The sequence below is a fragment of the Drosophila rhopaloa genome, unplaced genomic scaffold (genome assembly GCF_018152115.1).
Source record: "Drosophila rhopaloa isolate 14029-0021.01 unplaced genomic scaffold, ASM1815211v1 contig_115, whole genome shotgun sequence".
Classification (NCBI taxonomy): Eukaryota; Metazoa; Arthropoda; class Insecta; order Diptera; family Drosophilidae; genus Drosophila; species Drosophila rhopaloa.
In genome coordinates, this window is record NW_025334990.1 from 6,199,156 (window position 1) to 6,217,582 (window position 18,427).

An 18,427-nucleotide genomic window follows, 5' to 3' on the forward strand; every position below is an offset into this window, starting at 1 on the left:
ACTCAGAAAAGTTTTAACCAACCGCCTATTTTCTGAAACTTGCCTAATGATGGGAACGGGAAAAGCCTGAGCCTGGCACAACAGGGCAAAGCTGGCATCAATCGAACGCTCGAATATGCTGCCCTTGGAGTCACTCGAAAAGGTCGGAGCCTTTGCCCCAACGGGCTCTAAAATAAACAGATTTTATATAACATCTTGGCATTTGTAAGTTAACCCTAAACAGAACCAGTTTGACAGCGTTGGACCTTGTTAAAAGAGGGCTGAGATTACCTAAATATGGACACTGGGTAGGATTGGGCCTCGCAGGTGAGGGCTAGGTCAGTATTTTGGGGCGTCTGTATGGTAAAGGTTGAGGCCACACTAGGAAAACTAGGCGCCTTAAATCCCACAGGTTCTAAAAAGTCAAGAATCATTAGGTGTGGGAAATCTCAGAAAAAATACTGCCTGAATGTTTTGGCTAAGGTAAAGTTGGGAATTTAGCAAGACTATTCAAATGAGTCTTCTTTAGTCTTCTTTTTCTATCCTCTATTCTACCTTTTCTACAAAAAATCTAAACATCATCTATGCTGAAAAAATTGATTTATGAAACTTTAATGTATTTTAGAAGATAGACGATAGCTTAATCACGAAAAACATTGCATTGTTAACTATCAAAATATAGTTTTTTTAAGAGGTATACCTAAAAACTGGCACCGGAAAAGCCTGAGCCTGGCAAAGCATGGCGAAAGTTGAGAGCAATGGAACGTGTTGCTGAAAGACCATAACTCCTGTCGGCACTGACGGAGCCTTGGAACCAATGGGTTCTGGGAAGTGAAAAGTAATAATGAAGGACGAATTCTACATAAAAACTGCACTTCTTGAGTAACTGCTCTGAATGTGGGACTCTTTCGCTCACCTAATAATGGGTACTGGAAATGCTTGGGCTTGGCAGAGTAAAGCAAAAGCCGTGCCCTTTGACTTTTCCACCTCTATAAGCTTGTACTCAAGGGAAAAGGTCGGGGCCTTGGCGCCAACGGGCTCTGCAAATTAAGTCCCCCATTAATTATCTTACTTTAAACGCAAACAATAAACTGACTGAATGTGCGAGGGGGTCAAAGAAATTTCCTAAGTACTTTCCATTTAATTCGATGTTACAAACTTTCACTTAGGCATTGGACGTGACCCAACGACATGAACCTGACCCGAATGACACGGAAAAAACTTCAGCAACTAAGCCAAAAAGAAGAGATACATAGATAAATAATGCACATTTAATTTCGGTCAAAGTTAAGGCCAAAGACATGCGCAGAAGCGCGAGTTAAAGCAGAAACAGCTGAGCGAGCAACAAGTGGAGGTCACCAGCGCCCACTCCGCCCCCTTCAATGTCATTCGACCTTAAGAAAGTGGCACAAACCAACGGTTGTTGACCCAAAAACGTGCGTTCATTCATAAACAAGTGTGTGAGCGGGACAGATGCAATCCACTCGAGCTCCGCAGGGGTAATTGTTTGGGAAATTTCTTGTGGATGCCAAGCATGCGCAGTGGCAAGAGAGAGGCAGAGAGCAAATTGGAGCGGAAGAGCGAACCAGCTGAGCGCCGGGTTTGTTTACAAACTGCATACTCACACCAGCGCAAAATAAAAAAGAGGGAAAGAGGCAGCACCCACACATGCATGGATGTATTTACTGATTCTCTCCCCATTCTCTTTATGGTTTGTTTACGTAGCTTACTTTTCTGCGTAGCCAAGTGTGGATGTGCGCCTATTTTGTTTGTGTTTTGCTTTGCGCGCGCATTTTTATGAATGAACCCTCCGCCCCTTGAACACCCCACTACCACCGCCCCTCTCCCCACTCATAAAACCAAAGTTAGGGGCTACAGTTCACGATTCTCATGCATAATTAATGTCACGTTTGCAAAGGGCCGCGGAATCTGACCTGCTAATGGGCACCGGATATGCCTGAGCGGGACAAAGGAGCACTATGTCCATGCCGCAACGCCTTTCTATGCCGGACCACTTGGTGTCCACCGAAAGTACAGGGGCTTTGGCCGAAATGGGTTCTGCAGGAAGATAGCAAAGTTAGGGTCTAGGATGGATAGACAAGAATGTATGGGATAGGGTATATTTTCTAAGACCTCTTTGAATCATTTCTAATGAGTTTTTATGCGCTTCAAATGATTTCACTAACCAAGCAATCGAATTGGAAAGCCATTCATTTTGCAAGCTTGAAGTTTCAGACTTTGAATACCTTGCTATAAAGGCTAAGACTACCTATAATAACCTTTACTTTCACTTTTTTTTAAGGTAATTCAAAATGCAATATGAGGAAGAACTCTTGCTTACGTTGCGGTCTTAAAAAAACTGTTTTTAATCTCTTTAGTTTAAATTATTACAAATTCTAAAAAACTTTTATATATACTACAGACATTTATGAGAATTATTTTGATTTAAACAAAGACTATATATAGTCTCTAACCTAAATGCGGGAACTGGAAAGGCCTGGGCGGGACAAAACAGGGCCATATTGCTGGACAGCTTCCTCTCGATCCAAGAGCGTTTAATGTCATTGGAGAGCAGAGTGGGAGCCTTACCTCCAACAGGTTCTGTGGAACCAAATACAGTTTGAGTTTGGCTTACCAAAAACTATTACTTAATAGTATTTAAATTAAAATAGAAATCTAAGCCTGAAGTTGGTTGAAGAACTACAATGGAACCCACCTAAAACTGGGTGCGGGATATCCCTGCGCTGGACAAAGTATAGCGGTGGTCGCCGAAGACTCCACAATGTTCGGCTTATAGGTAAGTGCATTTATCTTTGGCGGACTACTGCTTATCGGTTCTAAAAAATTAAATATCTACGTTTTAATTTCAGTTTTAAGTTAAATCCTACTATTTTAAAATTGCCAGAATGTGGAATGTGATTTATCTATTTAAAATGTAATTCTTCTTTAAGTGAACCAACCTAAAACTGGGGGCAGGATAACCCTGAGCTGGGCATAATATCGAGAGGTCGGTGAGACCAGGAACCACTAGGGGTCGCGACTGCAAAGGCGGCACTTTAGGAGCAGTGCTAGAAACAGGTTCTTTAAAGAAATTATTACCAAGAGTTAAAGCTAGCTGTAGCTACAATTTATAACTGCCTGAATATTGCATTCACTTAAAATTTCTTTAAGGTTTACCTAAACACTGGCACTGGATAGCCTTGAGCAGGACATAAAAGCGCCAAAGTCGAGGAACCCGGATAGGTTTTCATATCGAACTTTGCCAGCGATACTACTTTGGGTACAGTACTGCTAATGGGTTCTGCAAATTTTAGATACAATTTGAACTAGGGAATAACGTTAAGTCATTGGAAACTCTCTGAATGTTGGGCCTCACCTAAAAGCCGGCACTGGAAAACCCTGCGCAGGACACATTATGGCCACGATTCCACCTAGCCGTACGTATTCAATGTTTGTTTTCTGAATGAGCGCTACTCTGGGAGCAGCACCACTAATTGGCTCTGAAATAAATCAAAACATTCTAAACCTATTTCACACGCAATCCCAATTGAGAACTGCCTGAATAACTGAAGGAAATCACCTGAAAAATGGAACCGGATAGGCCTGAGCTGGACAAAGCAGGGTTCCACTGCCTTTGAGGGCAATATCCACATTCCGGGTTTTGTCACCGGAGGTGAGTCTTGGACCCACACTTCCCACAGGCTCTATAAAATATTGGGCATATATGTAGGAAAAAAACCAAGTAAACCTGAAAACTGCCTAAACGTTTGGGATTTACCTAAAAAAAGGCACCGGATAGGCTTGACCAGGGCAAAATAGGGTACAACTGGAGGACTCCCTAGCCTCGGCATTCTTCAGACGATTTTCTACACTTATTTTTGGCGCTACACTTCCCACAGGTTCTAAAAATATAATGAATTTGGTTTTAAAATGAACTTTTAAAGCTAATACTGAAATCTGCCGGAATGTTTACCTAAATGAGGGTACTGGATACGATTGGGCTGGACAAAAGAGAGTCAAGGTGGCATTGGATTGAGCACCAGCATCCCTAAGACGTTCTCCCACGCTAATTTTGGGACCTACACTGGCAACCGGCTCTGAAAGATAAAGAATGTTGAACATACCACTAGACTACACTCAAGTGAAAACTGCCTGATGGGAAAATGGAGCGGGCCTCACCTGAATGCCGGAACCGGATAGGATTGGGCTGGGCAAAATATACTCAAATCCCCATGCTGCGGAACCTCGGCGTCCTTGCGACGCTCACCCACACTGATCTTGGGTGGCACACTGCCCACAGGCTCTGAAACCAATAAAGTGTGGAGTGAGCACAAAAACACTATGCTAACATTGAAAACTGCCCAAGTAACTTGACAATAATGGAATTTACCTGCCACTCAAATAACTTTTGCAAGGGATGAGGTTCTTGTTTCCCATTTGCGTGACAATGAATGGGTTAAATCGGGCGGCAGTTTTGGTAACAATGCTAATTAGAGTTCAGAGCCAATGAGGCTTGGCGACCTAATCTCGGCTCACTTGTAATTGGAAAACTTTGGACAAGCCGCATAATTTGACAGCTTGTACGTATTAGCAACAAGTTACCTATAGAAGGGCACGGGGTAAGCCTGGGCTGGACAGAAAAGGGCTATTGTTCTGCCCATGCGGATGCTGTCGTGACTGAAGCCGTCCTTTTTGTTGACACGTGGAGCCACGCTGCCCACAGGCTCTATAAGTTTAGGGGTAGGGATTATAAAAACCATAAGCAACTGCCTGAAGATAAAGGGGAATACAGATCTCGACAATGACCCACCTATAAAAGGGCACTGGAAAGGATTGGGCCGGACAACGTAGTGCCACAATACCACCAACGGCAATTCGATCGTGACTAAACTCATCGTTTTTATTCACTTTTGGCGCTACACTTCCAACAGGCTCTGAAATAATTTCGATTTACGTTAGACCAACCTAGCCAATGAAAACTACAAGAAGAGGGAAACCTGAGCACTCGACATTACCTATAAAAAGGCACCGGATAAGCCTGAGCAGGACACTGTATAGAAATTGTCATCGAACTTCTTATTCGGTCGTGATTGAACTCATCCTTGCGATTTACTCGCGGAGCAACACTACCAATTGGTTCTATAAGAAGTTTGGTATTAGCTCTATTTCGAAATAACTGTCTGAATGGGTTCCCGTACATGACAATGTATATTTTAGGCATTTACCTATAGGCTGGCACTGGATAGGATTGAGCTGGGCAAAGCAAGGCCAGTGAATTGTTGGACTTGGCCACAAAAATTCCCACTTTATCTTTTATTTCAACTTTAGGCGCCACACTGCCAACAGGCTCTGAAAGTATAAGTTTCGAAATCTAAATCTACCTTTCTAAGTAGAAAAACCTGATTTGATGGGCAGTACTCAACAATGTTTTACCTAAACGCTGGCATTGGATATCCCTGAGCCTTGCATAATAAGTTCAAAGAGTTTCCAGAGTTTCTTATATTAACACCAAATTTGTTTTCCATATCAACTTTGGGCGCCACACTGCCAACAGGCTCTGAAATAAAGGTTCAATAAAAGTCTACCACTAAATCTCCTGATCTTAAGATGTCTTTACCTTAAAACTGGCATAGGATAGATAAGATAGGATGATGTACTCAACAATGTCTTTACCTAAAAGCTGGCATGGGAAAGCCTTGAGCCTTACAGAACAAATTTAAAGACTTATTCGAACTTCTAATGGTAAAATCCATCTTGTCATGCATATCAACCTTGGGCGCCACACTGCCAACGGGTTCTGCAATAGTTTTTGAGACAAGGGATTGTAATACTGACAGAAAGTATCGAAAACTGCCTGAGTCAAGGTTATAAAAGAGGAAACTCATACCTATATGCTGGCATGGGATACGACTGAGCTGGACACAATAAACTCAAGGCCTGACCACGAGGCTTGTCCAGCCAAGTGATTCGATCTTTAACATCCACTTTTGGCGCTACACTGCCAACGGGCTCTGCAAATAATATTGGGGCTTATTAAAGTTCTCAAAAGGACACTTAACTGACTTATGAAAACTGCCTGGAAAAATGGGATGATAACAAGGCTTACCGGGCGATTGGCATTGGGAAGGACTGAGCTGGGCAAAGCAAATTGAGGGAGCTGCCTTTGGGTTTGTCCACCCACTTGATCCGATCGTTGGGATCCACTTTGGGAGCCACACTGCCCACAGGCTCTACAAAGATTTATGGTGAGTTTTATCTACCTTAACCTCTAGATAAACTGCCTAAGTGTTGGGACAAACCATAAGCCTCAGAAACTCACCGAAAAGCAGGCACCGGATATGATTGAGCTGGACAAACTATCGAAAGACTGTGATCTAAGGCCGCCCGAGCGTAATTAATCTCGTCTTTAATATCAACTTTAGGGGCAACACTTCCAACAGGTTCTGGGGAAAAGTTATCTTATTAGTTTCCCCTTAACAATGAAACCCGAATGTTGGTCTAGGATTGTTACTCAATTGCTAGACTAGGTTTATTACCTAAAGAACGGCATGGGATACGATTGAGCAGGACAAATTAGAGCCTTGGATGCTCCCAAACGAGTCCTGGCAAAAGTAAACTCATCACGAGTATCCACCTTGGGTGCAACTGAGCCTACGGGTTCTGGTTTGGAGTAAAATGTTCGTTATTTATCGCCCAATTGTAACTGAATGTTGGTGAAGGGTATTGGAACTGACCTAACAATGGGTACCGGATATGCCTGACCAGGACACTGCATGGAGAAGTCCTCTGCAAGCTTCACTTGGAGCACTTGAAACTTGTCGTGCAGACTTGTTATCTTGGGCGGAACTGATCCAATTGGCTCTAAGTATTCAAAGAAAAATATTTCAAGTGGAATATTCATTGAAAATCAGAACTCCACCTAGAATGTTGTGATAGAGTAAAACGACACCCACCTAACAACGGGCACAGGATATCCCTGACCTGGACATTGCATGGCAAAATTGCTTTCCAATTTAACCTGCATCAGTTGAAACTTATCGTTGATATTGTTGATTTTTGGCGGCACTGAGCCAATGGGTTCTGGAAAATCAATTATAATGAAACTCTTTGGAAACCTAAACATACAAATATCTGACTTGGTGTTGGGATAGGCATAGCTTTACCTATTGATGGGCACAGGAAAAGCCTGACCAGGACACTGCATGGCATACTTCGTACCAAAGGAGACCTCCATTGTACGAACTCTTTCTAAGAGGTTTAACTTCGGGGGCACAGAGGCAACGGGCTCTAACAACACATAAGAGTTAGGATTAGAGTCTAGGATAATATCCGAAAAAACTGCCCAAATGTTGAAAGCTAGTATTGAAGGTACTTTACTTCTTTTCTTCTTTGGATGATTATTGCATTACCTACCTATAGACAGGAATAGGAAACGACTGTGCTGGACATTTGAGGCTTAGGCTCCTGCCCACAAAGCCACGAGCGTTAGCCACTTCGTCGTCTATACTAACTTTTGGGGGCACACTGCCAATGGGTTCTGAAAGGGAAGCAAGACTGAACTAAGCAAAGACCTACATCTTAAACTGACTGAACTGGGATAGACGTAATTGAATAATCACTTAAATAGCACTGTCTGAAATTCGAGGAACGCCCTGCAAATTGTAAAATGCACCAAATTGATGGCATGCAAGGCGCACCTGTGGGCTGGCATCGGATATGACTGGGCTGGGCATAGCAAAGCGAATCCGATTCCACGGGATATCTCGCGTGTTTGCAGTTTGTCCTGAATATTTATTTTCGGCTTGACAGAGCCAACGGGTTCTACGAGCAAAACATGATTGAGAGTCACGAAGAAGTAAGAAAAACTGCCTGATGTTGGTGGGAAACGGAAACCCACCTGAAGGATGGCGTAGGATACGACTGAGCCATGCAGAGGAGGGAATAACTGCTGGACAACTCCACGTCTATAAACTGGTGCTTGTCCTGGAGATTAACCTTGGGTCGGACACTGCCCACGGGTTCTAAAATTTAAGGAGTTTCAAAAGCCCTAAGTGCAACTGACTGAATGTAAGCCTCATTGAATCTTACTTGAAAACGGGCATGGGATACGACTGCACCGGGCACTGAATGTTGAAACTTGTACCGCTCTCAATCTGCATCATTTTAAAACGCTCCAGGAAATTTAACTTGGGTGCAACACTGCCAACGGGTTCTATAAAAGGGAAAACCTTTAAGCTATTCTGGCTGCCTTTATAAACAATAAAAAGCCCTGTTTATGAATGTTGGGTTAAGGGTTTGAAGTTTACCTAGAAATTGGCTGCGGATATGCTTGAGCTGGACATAGCAAACTTAAACTAAGCAATCTTTTAACCTTCACATGCTTCAGGTCGTCGGAATTGGTAATCTTAGGACTGACACTACCAATGGGCTCTGCAAAAGAAATACCATTTCTAATCCTGAAAAAACCTTTAAGCTATTTGGAATCTGCCCAAAGGGAACGGGAACTCAGGAGTTTCTTTAAGCAACATTTACCTATAAAAGGGCTGCGGATACGCTTGAGCCGGACAAAGTAAGCTCAAATCTTGGCTGCTTTTTCCCTTAATATGCTTGAAATCTTCACCTGTGTTTATCTTAGGACTGACACTGCCAACAGGCTCTATAAAGAAAACAACGAGCTTGGAGGACCACAACAAATTCAAGGATATACTGCCTGAGATGGGAAAGGATTCACTTGTAAGTCTATCTGAGGTTACCTATAAACAGGCACTGGATAAGCCTGAGCTGGACAAAGAAGCGTAACACTGGACTAAAGTTTAACCCTCACTGTTCGGGAATCATCTCCTGAAGTGAGTTTTGGACCAACACTGCCAACAGGTTCTTAAACAGAGATTCAGAAATGAATAAAGCTTTAAAATTCTACTATCTGCCTGAAGTTGGGGACATAAACTAGATCTTTACCTAAAGAAGGGCACTGGATAGGCTTGAGCTGGACACATGAGAGTAACACTACCCATTTTGGGAACCCGAGTGAGTGTTATGTGCTCCTGATTGCCATTGCCACTCAGCTGGGGACTAACACTGCCCACAGGTTCTGTCGAAAATAAGATGTTAGGTCGGAAATAAAATCTTCCTATGAGCCTAAATGTTGGGTTGGGTTTACCTAAAGAAGGGCACTGGATAAGCCTGAGCCGGGCAAAGAAGAGTGGCACTTGCGGCCAAATACACTCTTAGAATCCGCGACTCATCTCCACTGGTGAGACGGGGGCCAATACTGCCAACAGGCTCTGGGAAATGGAAAACCGGAACCCAATCATATAATATATCCCAAACAAAAAACACCTTCAGTTGGGACAGGCTTACCTAAAGACCGGCACTGGATATGACTGAGCTGGACACAACATGGTGGTGGCTTGACCAGCGGAAAAATGGACCACCTTGATGTCATTACCAGAAAGAAGTCTGGGCCCAACACTCGCAATGGGTTCTTAAAAGATTTTAAGGGGATATCAAACTTAAAGCGTGGGAACACTTAAATCCAAATCTCAATTGGAAACTGATGCAATTTGTTTTGGGGCAGGGTATACACCATATTTTCCGAAAGATTTGCTAAGCCTACCTAAACAAGGGAGCTGGATAGGCCTGGGCGGGACAGAGAAGGGTTTGACTAGAGCCTTCGTCTCCCGTGAAACTGCTGCTGGTCAGAGTATTGGGAAACTTGGGTGAAACCCTGCCAACTGGTTCTGTGAATGAATCGAAATTGTTGAAAGTTAATAGCCTTACAGATAATGCCAATAAATAAAGATAGAACAAGAACTGAAAAGTGACTTACCTTGGGCGCAGTTCAAAAGAGAATACTAAGTGAAAGTTGCCAAGGACTTGGACTTGAATTAAAATCAACTGTGACGTTGCCTTTAACTTGGTTTACTTAAGAACGGACCACACCTACGCTATTTGGCTTTATTTCAAGCTCTCATCATTGTCGAGTACCCTATCCCAACATTCAGGCAGTTTTCAATTTAGACTTAGGCTACAGCAACAAGTCTTTGTGTATTGCCCCAAGTGGACCAACTATTTTTAAAATTATATATTTATAGTTCTCATATAGTACATATGTGTTGCGTTGAATTGACAATTTAGTGTGCACAAAGAAAGAGATTCTAAGCAAAGAATCTTTTTGATTGCATTTTAAATAATATCAAAGAATTGTTGCTTTTGTTTTAGTTATATTTATTTGGAAGCTGCAAGTTCTGTTCTATTTAAAATTCACAAAAGAATCAGATATTTGCAATTTCCAAACAAAGCAAATTAACATTATTTTGTACAACAAATATTTGAAATATTAGTATTTTAATATTCTTCATAATCTTCAGATTTAATTCTTATAACTTATCACGGAATTTAACAAATTTATCGTTTTATAACAATATTTCAAATATTTGGTGTCTAGGAAGGAACAAATCGTTACTTAGAAACATTTATGTGTTAACGATTTGCTACTTTTCTATTTAACCTATCAGAGAGTAAACTTCAAAAAATGTCATTTATATAATTAAAATGAATAATTGTACTATTTTATGTTAAATTCAATATGGTAGCATTTAAAATTTATATTTCAAATTTGTAAATCATTTGAAATTTACTCTACAGATAGAAAACTTCAGTTATCAGTTTAAGTTTTAAGCGAATTAATATAAATTAAATGGTAATTTATTTCAATATTTAATTTTATCATCAAATATCAATAACTGAAGTTTTTCATTAAGACATGTATAATGAAATCGGCCAACAAGGCGGACTTACCTGTGATGACCAATCGTCCTTTTGTGGCACTCAGTCGGGTCTCTCCTGTCAGTCGATGTTTTGTTCGGCACTGATAGCTCTTGTAACCATCCTCGGGTCCAACTTCACGAATGTGCAACTCTCCAGAGGGAAGTACCAGATATTTTCCATCTGATCACAGAATGGTGTAAATAGAAACCATGATAAAAATAGAAATGTTAGTAATGTTTTTTCTGGTACCTTTGCAATTTAAACTTATTTACATTTAAGTACAATGGAACAAAATCAATTAACTAACATGCATTTAATTGAGTTTATTCCCAATAATTTAAAAGCCACATGGCCTCTTTTAATTCATTTAATTTTATTTTATTTTGAGTCTATTGTTCTACTTCCCATTGTGCAAAAAGTTTTCGATGTTGATCGCTTTCCCATGCAATGTGACTTTTAAATAATTAAAGCTAAGCTTACATTTAAAGACTGAATGAGAAGTTATTGTAGTTAAGTAAGTTGTAAACTTTTTATTTTAAATACTTTGTTTCGAAACAATTTTGTTTTGGTTCTCATTCAATCTTATCTAAAAAGCTCTGTTAAAATATCGACTTTCTCGTAGACTTTTGCTTTTATTGAATCGATTTTATTTCAACAGACTTCCATGCTTACACTATAACTATACACCAGCAATGCAAAGAATTTGTGGTATAAACAAATCGAATTCAGTCTGAATGATTAAACGCAATTTATTTACAATTTGAATAGAGAAACACAATACAATTTACGTCTTCAGTTTACTGGATTTTCTTCGATTTGTAGTCCACAAGTTCCCTGGAATTGATTTTAATTCTAGACATGCATTAGCAAAAATGCCAATAATTTTAGATGATATGCGGATAACATATTATATATATATTTGTGGTATATATACAACAATGTTCAGATTATTCATTATATATGAAACGTATGTACAATTTGTTAGATGGTTGACTGTTTATTAGCATTTTTGCATATATTTACACTACTCTAATTTATCAACGCTACGTTCAACTACATGAAGGGGTTTCGGATATTTTTGGGCAAGTCAGGAGCGACTCATGGAGTTGTGGAAAGGGAAAACTAATAAGAGGCTGGGATGGGAACAAAAAATAAAATAAAAAGGAAAACTGGACAGAATGAAAGAAAGACAGAAATAAAGGCAAATCGAAAGCCTAGCAGCGCTGAATATGGAAAAGATCCCATTAGAAGAGATCTAACGAGACCAGATCGAGACCAGATCGAAGCGAACCGAATTGGATAGGAGACGCAGGATGTTACGGAGGAGTGGGCAATGCGAGAGCTCTTAATCTGTTAATTTACCGCTTTCCGCGATATCCTCCTGGGGATAGATAACTCGCTCCTCGTCCTCCACCCACGAATCGACCACTATGAAATCGGCCACAAAACTGGGAATGTGGCACTTTAGGATGGCGCTATTGCCCCTCAGTATGGACTCGTCCATGACATTGACGGTGTAGGATTGTGGCACAACTGCAAAGTTTACGGAGAGATTGATTGAGTGGGATGTGGGATTAAAATCATAGGGATAAAAGTGGCGTCAGTTGAAGGATCCCCCTTCATGTGGCTGAGCGAATTGGATAATGCAAGTCTACGAAATCCGGCGTCCTACCAGTTATATTCTTTGTGAAGACCTCGCCCTCGGTATCGATCCAATCGGTTATGTCTATGTGATCCGCCACAAAGGAGGGCGTCTGGCACTTGAAAATGGCAGCGTTGCCCTTGATCACATACTCGTCGTAGACTTGCGACTCGAAAAACTGCTTTACCACTGCAAAACGGGAAGTGGGCAACTAAAATCAGGACTGGAAAGGGTCTTTTGGGTAGGAAGTTTCGTACTCTAACTAAACTAAATGCCGAAGATCTTAAGGGTTACCAATGGAGTCGTCTGGAAGGGGCCTCTGTATCTCAACGCCTTCCTCGTCAATCCAACCCTCGACATCGATGAAATCTGCCACGAATGAAGGCACCAGGCACTTTAACGTGGCAGAATTGCCACGCAGCACAAACTCATCGATGACCCGTGTCTGGTAGAACTGGTGGACAACTAAAGCAAACAAGAGTGAACTTGGTGAAATAAAAACTAAAGGAAATGGGGAGGGGTAACTGGAGAGTTGTGTTTAGAGGAGCCTAGGAGAACTAGAGCAAAGAAAGCTGGCCAAGTACCCGTCTCCTCGGCATTGTTGGGATAGTAGTTGCGACCCTCCGAGTCCAGCCAGAGATCGACGAACACAAAGTCCGCCACGTACGAGGGGATCTCACACTTCATCACCACGGAGTTGCCCCTAATGACGTACTCATTGTCTGCCTCCGATTCGTAGCTTTGAATCACCACTAAGCCAAAAGAATAACATAAAATAGCGTGAAAGATGGGTTGGGGAAAGCAGAGAGGTGGGAGCTAAGACCTAATGCAACTCTTATCCGAAGTATCCTATATATATTGATAAGACTGTACCGTAGGCGGTGGTGGCATTATCGCGCCACAACTCAGTGCCCTCCTCGTCCACCCAGGCCTCAACTTGCACAAAATCAGCAACGAACGAGGGAATCTTACACTTCACCACAGCCGCGTTGCCTTTAATCACATATTCATTCTCGGCCTCGGTTATGTAGAACTGTGAAACGACTTGAATCGAAGGAAATGATAAATAAACCATGGGAAATCGGGGAATACTAGGAATGGAATGGGTGAAATCACTAAAGTAAGCCTATAAATATTGACAAAACATCTTCGCATCGCACCATAGTTGTCCGAAAAAGACAAGACGTTGCCCTCATCATCGATCCAGGACTCCACACGAACAAAATCAGCCACAAACGATGGGATTGAACACTTTAGAACGGCAGCATTACCCCTGATTACATACTCGGTCATAATCTCTGCCTCATAGAACTGATTGACGACTGCAAAAGGTGTGCAATAACGATAAAATATAGAACAGATAAAAAAGGATTGGATAGGAATGAAACCCCCACAAGGTGTTGCTGGTAAAATTTAAATACTCTGGGGTAATACCATAATTTTCAGATGGGCGCAGCTCTGTTCCCTCCTCATCTATCCAGGATTCAACGCGCACAAAATCGGCCACAAACGATGGAATGGAGCACTTAAGAACTGCCGCATTGCCCCTAATGACATACTCCATCAGGATATCGGCGCCGTAAAACTGATTCACAACTGAGATTCAAGAAAGTGCCATATTTGGAAATGAAAAAGAAGCTAAAGCAAGTGGAAATGGGGAGGGAATGGGTATGCGGATCCTGCTTAAAACTAACATCTTAATTGATTCAACTGTGAATGAATGTACCGAAATCCTCCTCCGGAACATACTCGGTGCCGTCACTGGCCACCCAAGCCTCAACTCGCAGGAAATCGGCCACGAAACTGGGAATAGTGCACTTTAAAACGGCCGTATTGCCTCGAATAACGTACTCGGAAACAACCTCAGCCTCGTAATACTGATTCACGACTGTAAAGCAAAAGTTTTTATGAGGAGGAAACAAAAGGAAATTAAATGGCTAAGATGGAGATAATGTGAGGTGGGGGTTGGGATCTGGATAATCCTACATAACCGTAAAATTTTGTGATTGTATTTGTGTACCCGCTCCCTGTTGATCGCCAAGTGAGCCGTAGAGCTGACCCTCTTCATCCTGCCAGGATACGACCTGCACAAAGTCCGCGACAAAGGATGGAATCGAGCACTTCAACACCGCCGCATTGCCCCTTATGACGTACTCGTTGTTGACCTCCGATTCGTAGAACTGTTGCACAACTGGAGGTAAGTTCACACAGCTACTGATTACATAATGAAGGTACAGGGAGGTAGGGGAAGATGGGGCACCTAGAGAACACCTTGCGTGCGGCGGGCGTGTGAAAATGTGAAGCTAGCTAATTGAAACGAGAGTGTCTTCTAAGAGCGACAGACAATATCGCGGAGTGCACTTAATGGGACGCTAAGCGCAATCAGTTTGCTTCCCTGAGAAAGTCCACGGCCAAGAGGTTAATAATGGTTCTGATAACATGGCTCATCAACACGCATTCGTCCAAGATAGCGAAGATAAATGCATAAAAGTAAACATAATAGATGCAGGAGGGAAAATGGTTAGGTACTTATCCATAATTCTTGTGTGTCACGCAACTGTACAAACCCTAAGTAAAGCTAATCCAAAATGTAACCAAAAAGTTAAGAAACAAACCGTATTCGCTGCCCGGCAGAAAGTCCTCGTTCTGATCGGTGTGCCACGAAACAACGCTCACAAAATCGGCCACAAAGGAGGGGATTTCGCATTTCAAAACCGCCGCATTGCCGCGTATTACATAGGCCTTATTTACATCGGTGTCGTAGTATTGGGCAACGACTAAAACAGCAATCAAATAAATGCATTTACGTAATGAAACCGAAAATAAAGTAATTCGGGAAGAAATGAAAACGGAACACTGAAGTATCGAGGAAGCGAAACGAAGGAGCGAAGGATTCCAAACTTTTCCAATTACTGCCTAACCAGTGGTGGTTAGTAAAGTTACGTTTTAAGTTCAGTGTATTGTATATTTTACAGAATTTTGTAATTAGTTTTGCAGTTTGCCTGTTAACTGTACTGGCACTGTGCACAAGTGTTTCTGTGAGTTTGGCTTTGTAGTGTTGTACAGTAGTGGTTAGGATAGTGCTATTTTTCTAAAAGCTCACAAACACAGACAGTACTTCTGTGCACTTGATCACACACCATATTCAGTGCCTGGATAGAAATTCTCTTGTTCATCGCTATGCCAGGATATAACATTCACGAAATCGGCTACGAACGATGGTATATCACATTTCAAGATGGCGGAATTGCCGCGGATGACAAAAGCCTTGTGTATATCCTCTTCGTAGTGTTGGGAAACGACTAAACAGGTAGGAGAAACGAAAATAATAGTGAGTTTGAGATTTAAAAAAGGATTGAATGAAGTATGGATGGAATGGAGGGATTTTCTATGAATTTCGCGGAACCCCAGCATGCTTTTAGTAGAGCAAATCTATCATTGACATGGGTAGTTCGGATCGCACCGTATTCCGCGCCCGGAAAGTAGTTCTCCTCCTCGTCGGTGTGCCAGGATACCACCTCGACGAAATCGGCCACGAATGAGGGTATTAGGCACTTGATGACCGCCGAGTTGCCTCGGATCACGTGCTCCTTGTTTACATCCGCCTCGTAGTACTGGGCAACCACTGGGAAAAGTGCAATCATTACCGATTAGATTGTCGAGCCTATTCCCACCGTCTAAAATGGTTTCAGATTCAACCTTGAAAGTGTTTGGGAACCAAGTTCCAGGAATTGCGTGGCTTAATGGCCAAGTTCTGGTTAGAAATTCATTAAACAAAAAACACCGAAACTATCAACGTGTCGCCGCCTGACAGGCAAAGTTAATTTCAATTAACCAAAATATTTTATCCGCCAGCCTGTGTTCGGGGTGCAGACCATAACTCATTTGGGCCAACTAGCTCCGGGCCGGCTGGACAGAATGGTTTTCCGCGTCTGCGCTTTATTCACACATAAGCATACTATAAAATGATAAATTCCTCCGGTTAATAGCAAGCGAAAGCAAACGACAATAATGATGTCAGGCTGGAGGAACAGCGGACCAGAAGGGGCGAATAGGTTGAAAGGTGGTCGACGGGCTAGGTGTGCTGGCTAATTGCCAGGGAACACGTCAGCCGGCGATGAGTAAGCGGGTGGCATGGCTCCAACATAATTAGCTAAAATGTGCTCAAGTCTGGCCCATTTAGGCACTGCTTCATGGAAGCGGAAGTGACTGATATCCAGGGGAGTTGAGTCTGGGCCTTAACTCGATCAGCTGGCAACCCGTCAACTCCATACGGTGTGCGCTAAATAAGGTGACAATTTCATCATCATCGTCTGTTTCAGGAGGAGCTGTCGAAGGTTTGTGAAGAGCCATTCGCAAATGGCAGGTACAGTCGCCGACAAAACACTGGCAGAGGAAGTGAAGCAGCGCAATCGAACCGATTAAAGTGAAATGCCAACATGCATTACATTCCCCCAAACGTTGCAAAACTCCGCCAAGAAATGTGTGAAAATGAAAGCGTTCGGAAAACTTTGGCAGAGCGTTCGATGGAAATCGCGTTAAAACTCTTTTTTAATTGCCGCAACCGGTACAACAATAAGTCAAACACAAGGGGTTAAAGACTGCAAAGAGTGACTTGACACGCAAAGGCAACCGGCAACTGGCAGCCAAGAAACCGAGGTGCAAAATAGAGGAAATACGTAACCAACGCTGATGAGTCTTCATTTGGGTGTAGCTGAAAAAAATTGGTAAACGTAGGGCAGTGCATGTCTTGGAGTTGGTTTTTTAATTAACATGTTTCCTTGAAAGCTATATGTAAATATAATTTTTGTAATATTTAATTATGACAATAGCTAGGGAAATTAAAATACAGAAATGGTTACTTCTTATTTGTTGGAAGCAAATTGCATAATACATTTAATATTTTGGATAATATTATGACATTTTATAAACTCATCATGAAAATGATTTTATTTTAATCAAAATTAGCAAATTGAATGCTTGGGATATATTACATAAAGTTTCTTTCTAATATTAATAATTTATTAATAACAATTAATTAATAAATCGAATCAAAAAGGAAATCCTGATTAGCTGCACTTCGCTGGTGGTAACATTTAAATTGAATTTCCTGACCAACATCCAGACTGCACTGCCCTAAATTTACTTTGGAACCTTTTTAACTTACCGGCGCGCACATTCACGTCGCGGGAGATGATGGATCCAAACTGGTTACGGGCTAGACAGGCGTACACCTGGGCGTGCACCTCCTGGCGGTAATCCTCGGCGCGGAACGGCGGGAAGACCAGCTTGCCGTCGGAGGAGATCTGACGAAGTCCGGGAACGTCGCCCACGGCGGTGCCATCGCTGCGGATCCAGATAATCTCGGGCATAGGGTTTCCACTGGACTTGCACTCGATCTCTGCGCCGGTGGAGTTGGAGAAGTCAATGCGATTGGTGGGTTCCTTGAGGAAGACTGGTCCTTTCTGGTCGGCATCTGGGGGATTGGCAGCAAGGGTCTGACCACAAGCTAGAATGGAATTAAAAGAAAATTTACAAATTAGTAAATACATCAAATATTATATTTTCCAAGAACGCGTTATAAATTATAGTATATTTATTTAAGGACATTAAACATATCCTTAATAAGTTGGTGATCTATCGCTTGCACTCTACTTAACTCACTCTAAATTAATATGCCAATAGAACTGCCATCCCTATATGTGATCAACAAACATTTGGCCACGGTTTATGGTCAGAACATCCGGAGCGGAAGTGCATTCTCATATCCATGTCAACGGGTTGACTATTGTTCCAGCCTTGGTTGTTTGACAATTGAGTGCCATGGATCAGTGACTCCCCAGTTCTGGACCTCCAACAAAAGCTGTATTCAGTTCCATACCTTTTTTCTAAGCCAGTCAAAGCTCCACTTCCATTTCCACCCACTGCCTCTAGAGGCAAACAAAAGGCAAGCAGGCTAAAATCGTTCGTTGACACTCTGCAGACTCCACCCACTCCTCTTCCGCCCTGAAATTGTTGATGCCGTCACTGTAACAT

The 18,427-nt window shown here is 42.1% G+C and overlaps 1 protein-coding gene across 50 annotated transcripts in view; it reads right to left on the reverse strand.

Annotated features, from left to right (window-relative positions):
* Window positions 1-18,427, reverse strand: part of LOC108042439 (Down syndrome cell adhesion molecule-like protein Dscam2) — a 67,414-nt gene that overhangs the window by 32,679 nt on the left and 16,308 nt on the right. For 22 of the 50 annotated variants that reach the window (XM_044456710.1, XM_044456731.1, XM_044456698.1 and 19 more), the window contains exons 3-6: window positions 17,559-17,900; window positions 12,686-12,856; window positions 10,780-10,929; window positions 8,938-9,070 (exon numbers count right to left, since the gene is read on the reverse strand). In XM_044456710.1, coding sequence (XP_044312645.1) covers window positions 8,938-9,070; window positions 10,780-10,929; window positions 12,686-12,856; window positions 17,559-17,900 — 796 coding nt within the window. Of the gene's footprint in view, window positions 1-270; window positions 395-2,939; window positions 3,061-4,581; window positions 4,706-5,866; window positions 5,991-8,937; window positions 9,071-9,139; window positions 9,264-9,339; window positions 9,464-10,779; window positions 10,930-12,111; window positions 12,283-12,421; window positions 12,581-12,685; window positions 12,857-13,264; window positions 13,436-13,551; window positions 13,714-13,825; window positions 13,988-14,411; window positions 14,583-15,006; window positions 15,169-15,531; window positions 15,694-15,854; window positions 16,017-17,558; window positions 17,901-18,427 lie in introns of all 50 variants that reach the window. The other 28 variants (XM_044456760.1, XM_044456661.1, XM_044456767.1 and 25 more) reach the window with 23 other exon arrangements.